The 6,187-nt window shown below is 27.4% G+C and overlaps 1 protein-coding gene across 1 annotated transcript; it reads right to left on the bottom strand.

Annotated features, from left to right (window-relative positions):
• Positions 1-1,095: 1,095 nt before the first annotated feature.
• On the bottom strand, positions 1,096-5,915 carry LOC107451349 (tax1-binding protein 3 homolog). Its single transcript, XM_071180645.2, has one exon. It carries the CDS (start codon positions 5,757-5,759, stop codon positions 5,397-5,399), a length of 363 nt encoding a protein of 120 aa, XP_071036746.1. The 5' UTR covers positions 5,760-5,915; the 3' UTR covers positions 1,096-5,396.
• Between the last annotated feature and the right edge of the window lie 272 nt (positions 5,916-6,187).

The raw sequence follows: 6,187 nt of genomic DNA, 5'->3' as shown, positions 1-6,187 counted from the left end.
AAGAATGCACCTGCTCCCCCTAGAAATTCAATATAAATTCACATTTTGCTTTTATAATTTTCGGTATCTTAATTAATTTAATACATGTCATATAGAAACTGCTTTAATTCATACACTTAGCATAAAAGTTGCATTTATTTTTCAGCAAATAGTTAAATTTAATACCTAATATAATACGGAAAAAAAAAAAATTAGGAAAATTTACTGTTTTTTGTATTGTGCTCATATCACTTTTGATTTAAAAAAAAATTTTTTTTTTCAGTTTAAATATCGTTAAAAAATTAAATTTCTCATCAAACTTAGTTAGCTTTAAATGGTGAAACTGTAAAAAATTCTACTGCACCTACATAATTGTATAAAGTGCTTAATTTTTCTATCTTTTAAAAAGAGACTTTTTCTTTGTTGTGTCGATTGTCGTTCTAAGTTTAAAAAAATTCGTGATTTTCACAATTTTCGCTGCAAAATTTATCAGAAACTAGTTATTTTATGATGATTATGTAAAGTTTCTGAATTTTATTGATTTTATGTTTATAAGTTAAGAACTTTAAACAATATGGAAAAATAATTTTTATTACTGTACAGATCCTAATTATGACTTTTTTTTTGGAAAGTGATTAAAAATATTTTTGAGTGCTTAAGAAGTTCTTATTATTTTTTGTTGAAAAACCTGGCTACGCACCCTGAATAAGTTTTAATAAAAGCAAAATATTTAAATTTTTAAAAAAGGTTTTAAGCAAACATTGAATCAAATTTATGTTTCACAATTTAAAAAAAATATAGATTAAAATTTATTTATTTATTGGCCAATGATAATGTTATGGACAGAGATTTGTTCATTTTAAGATATTGCAGAGGGTATTAAATTACTAATAATGTGATAAAGATATACACAGGTACCTCACAACACCAAAATTAAGGTTAAAATTCTGATAACGGTGAGCTCAAAAGCTTTCCCATCTCTGTCTTAACTTAAAACTAGTACTTACAAAACAGCTACCGGTGAGTTCACTTACAAAGATTTTTACTTTTTTAGATTAAAAATTTTCATTATTTGTTAACTAACTTCATGCATTACAGAAGAACAAAACTCAAGACTATATTTTAAACATTTGCTTTATTAAAGCAACAACTACAATGATTCATCAAATATTTAAAACATGGAATCACACCATTAGCAAAAGATCTGTATGATAGAAGCATAATAATAAAAAAGAAATAAGGAAAATATGTATCAAGATATCTTATTTTCTAAAATATTAAACAATAGTTCAAAAATAAAGATTATTTTCTAAAAACAAAATCATAACTTATTAGGAAAAATTAATGGAATTTTTATTTCAAATCTAAAGAAACAATTACAAAATTTATCAATAGTTAAATTCTAATCAAAGTATTATTCGAATTCTTTTTTTAAAATTAATATAACATGTAATTTATTTGGCACTTTTCATAATATAAAGATATTTCATGAAAATGTATATGATAAAGTAGTATCAGAAATAGTTTTCCACTTCATTATAAATTTCCAACTTTTCTTATAGTATTATTTTGAATATAATTTATTAAATAATTTATCAAAATCTTGAAATATAAACTTGTTATGAGAACACCTGAATATAAGAAGAAAATGGCTTGAAGAACTTTTTAACAATTAAGAAAAAAAGAAAGACAATTTATTATTAATGAAATTGATAAAAACATATTAATGCAAATAGAAATTATTTTCTAGTAACGTAACTCTGAACAAAGCATTATAGTTCAATTTATAGTAAAATAAAATGGAATGCAAGTACTTGTAATAAGCATGTATATGTATAACATAGCAGAATAAAAATGCAGTTTTGTAACTTATTTTTTAATTTAAAACTTTATTTGTTAATTATAGGATAGCTTTTAACTTATTTTTTAATTATAGAAACACCACAGCAAGTGCAGCTAATATATTTTTTACATAATTCAAAGGCATAAGGATAAAATCCTATTAATTGTTCTGAAATAAGACTTATTATAAATGTTCTTTCTATACAGTCAAAAATATACAAACAACTTTAGCTAGTTAAATTAAGATTTATTAAACTGACATATATATTTTTTTAGCAAAGTAAAATTGTAAATTTTTTTTTAATTAAATATCAAATGACGTAAGTACTATTTACAATGACAAATATGTGGATGAAATAAATCTTTTACAAACTCTAAATGGACTTTACAAATTTTAATAAAAATTTTACACTCAATAACTCTAATGTATATTTAAAAAAAAAAAGTTAACATCATGCATATAACTAATGTAATTTTAATTGTATATATGAATTTATTAATTAAAAAAACATTTGTTTTATAAATTGCCATTTTATTAACAAAAAGTATCTATTAAAATAAATATAATGAAAACTATATTACTTATATTTTTAAGGAAATAATAAAGATAGAAATCTGATGTTTTCAATTACTTCCATTGCATTATTCTCATCTAGTGGCACATAATCAATTTTATTAACTATTCTGCAGCAGTGTTCCTCTTTCATGAAATTAATATAGTTCATAATAATTTTCTTTCAAAATCCTAACTAAGTATATAAGGAATTACTATAACATGTTTATTACAACAGAGAATAGGTTCTTAAAATAATTATGGAATGTAATTTCATGTATAATCTATCTATAAATAAGGGTAAGACTGGTTAGCTAAGATTCAAAGGCCTGCTGGAACAAAACCGTTCAACCCAGAAATTGTCAGATTGAGTCAAGATATTGATTGTTTAGTTGTGTGCAATATATCATTCCTGAAAAGTCATAGATGTATCTACTGCTTTTTTTTTATTTTTATATAAATGATACTTTTACTGGAAGAAGTCAAATCGTCTGGCCTTACCCCATTAATGGGGTAATACCAGGTCAGGGGTCTGTCCAGATATTTTGTGAAAGGTCCGTTTTTCGTGAATTTGTGAAAAAATTACTCACATTCTTTCAACCAGGGTCCGCTTTTATGAATTTGTGCAAATAGGGTCCGTTATTGCAAAAAAAAAAAATTTTGAGGAGTTTTTAAATTGTATAGACATACAAGATTATGCTCAACACTGTAAAATTGTAATTAAAAAAATTAAATTTTAAAAAATAAACAACAATTGCTCCTTCTAAATTAGAGATGCAATATACAAATATTTGGTATTTAGCCTATACTGCTGAACGCAGAATATTAATTTCGGACGAATAATGGAAGAATCGTCTGCCGAATACAAAACTTAATTCGTTTGCATCCATCTTTCTTGTTTTCTGCCCTGGAAAGGGTTTATTCGATTAACAAAACAATAATGAAGATAAACAAATTTGTGAAGGGTCCGATTAAAAGAAAAATCATTTTGTGAAGGGTCCGTTTTTAAGTTAAAATATTTTGTGAAGGGTCCGTTTTTATGAAAAGATATTTTGTGAAGGGTCCGTTAACGGACCCAAATTTCTTCTAAACAGACCCCTGCAGGTACACATGTTAACTTTATAGGATATTTAGAAACACTACAAGTTCAGTGAAAAAGTAGCAAACATTTTTAGCTTATTTAAAATTTAAGAAAATCATACATGTAATTTACATATACTGTAGCCAAGGTTGTATTCCAAAAGGGTCTGAGGCTGCTGAAATTCCGACCAAATTATTTTTGGGGGCAAAACTGGGTAGAACCGGATCTTATATGGAATGTAGAGGTTACTGAAATGTTGACAAAGTAAAACAAACCTATATACACAGGCGCAATGAATTAAACAACATGCCAATATGGTAGGTTTGTATTCTCGACTTTGACTAGGAAAGTGTAATTCGGAGTTTATCCACTAGAAAAAAGAACTAATTTCCTTACAATCAAGGTACCAGGTCTTACCCCATTTTTCCTTTTTCTGAAATTGTTCATGAAACAATGGATTCAAGAAAATGTCTTGATTAAAGGTTAAATTGTTCTTCGTTAACCATTCTTATATTACATATTTATACAGGGTGCGTAGCCAAATCTTTAAATCAAAAATAAGCACTTTTTAAAAACTTTTCAAGCACTTTACAAAAGTTTTCAAGCACTCAAAAAATTCATATTCAATCAATGATATTATTGAAAAACAAAAACTTTTTAAAACAGTTTTAGCGTTAAAAAAAAACCAAAAAGAAACGGGCGTAAATCGAAACAATCAGTACTTTCCCACATCACCGAGTGAATTCAACTTGACCCTGAACTCAGAACAAAACCTTACCCCCTACGTCAAAAAAAGTGTTAGAAGTAAAATAAAATAAACAAGAACAAGATTAAAATAATATCAAAAGAAAAACATTTCATAAGGATCTGATACTCTCTATCCGTATTAGAGCACTCGGGTTTCGGTTTCAAGTGTGCGCGCATGCGCAAGACATAACGAGGGTACGACATGAAGTCCGCGTGAATGATTACGTAGCAAACTCCCCATTTTTTGTGAAATGCATGGGATCCACCAGATATCACTGAAGGGAAGAAAAAAAATTATTCGGAAAAAAAGCACTTTTTAAAAACGCCAGCTGAAAAAAGCACATTTAAAAGCTTTTAAAAACGATATCCACAAAAAAGCACCTTTAAGTACTTTTTACAAACGCTACGCACCCTGTTATAGAATATACACAGATTTTTCCTCATTCTTATTTACTAAATTATGTGAAGAACTAAAATTACAAAAACATAACAGAATCAGGTCTACTCGAAGAGTGAGCCCAGCAGTCACCTAAAGGTACACCGCTATACGTTATTTTTAAATTTCTTCTAAATACAAGGTTAAGAGAGTGTCACTTGGCATCTTAGCAATTTTAGTTGGTATGAATATATATATCCCTAATCCATAGTTACTTCTTTCATGTAACTTAACAAAGCACCATTACCTGACTTACAACATAGCCAAACCTACACATGAATATTAATTCTTAACTATTTTTTTAAACAAATATTTCTATACAGATTTCTGTAGTTGTTTAAACTGATGGGCAAAGCTATAACTAATACGACACATCACAAATTTTTCACATTGTATATGCCATCAATAACAAACAGTTGCGCCACATTGAAAGAGCTAAAGAAATTAGACATAGATTGAAAGATACTGAAAATTGTATCCTATCATCTATAAGAGAATTATAACAATTTTAAATATAGTAAATAACTGTATTTCTAACAAATAGGAGATTCTTTAAGGACAGCAATTATATACAAACAGTGAAAGCTCGATTTATACGTCACAAAGCAAATAATATTTGCCAGGATGATTATGCCAAAAAGAGAATATAAAGACTACAAATACTTATTATGTAAAACGTAAATATTTACACTTCACAAGTGATTGTAAATAAATCCTTAAATGCTACATAAATTGTTAGATAGTATGATGCGACTCTTTCACGATTGTGTTACACCTTTTCGTGCAACCAACATATTTAAAACAGGTTCTTTTTTTATGTATTCCACAGCTTGTTTATGAGTCACCATCGTAAAATCGTATCCATTGACTTGTAACAGTTTATCATGCTGTTTTAGACCACATTTAGCAGCTGGGCTATTCTCATAAACTTCGATAACATAAATACCATTATCTTTATAACCTTCAGGACTTTTTCTAAAATCTTGATCAATTCCACCAGCTATTTTAAAACCACATTTCAACACCTCTCTTCCTTGCGGATCCAAGCCTGGTTCTTTAGTTAATTTTATCGGAATACTTAAGCATTCGATTGCCATACCTGGTTGATGCTCAAAGGCCATTTTAAAACATTTATTTAAATGTTACACAAAAGAAAGTTAATAAAATTTCGGAAATGTAAATCCTGAATGTTGAATACTTGTTGGGTGGAAAATGACAAAAAGTAAACAAAACTAAGATTTCGGATTCCTATCCCATAAGTCATCAGTAAATACGGATACAGTGTAATAAAATATAAATCAATAACTAAATATATTTTTTCCTCTCATTTTTATTAATAGGAGATAATTGAGTTCCTATGCTTTTAAAGAAAATTTCAAATCGATCGCTAAGTTCATTAATCAAAATTATTGAGATTGCGAGGCAAGACTGGAGAAAATTTTAAAGTTTATTTTTACTGTATGCCAAAATATTCGCACATGAGAATTCGATGATTTGAGCAAGAAACTGATTGGAGAAATTTTCGACCATAAAAATATTTCACCAATCA

The sequence above is a fragment of the Parasteatoda tepidariorum genome, chromosome 8 (assembly GCF_982258835.1).
Source record: "Parasteatoda tepidariorum strain Cologne lab strain chromosome 8, Ptep-v5.0, whole genome shotgun sequence".
In the NCBI taxonomy this organism is placed as follows: Eukaryota; Metazoa; Arthropoda; class Arachnida; order Araneae; family Theridiidae; genus Parasteatoda; species Parasteatoda tepidariorum.
The sequence above is the reverse complement of the archived record's forward strand: the minus strand, read 5'-3'. Positions and strand labels throughout refer to the sequence as shown.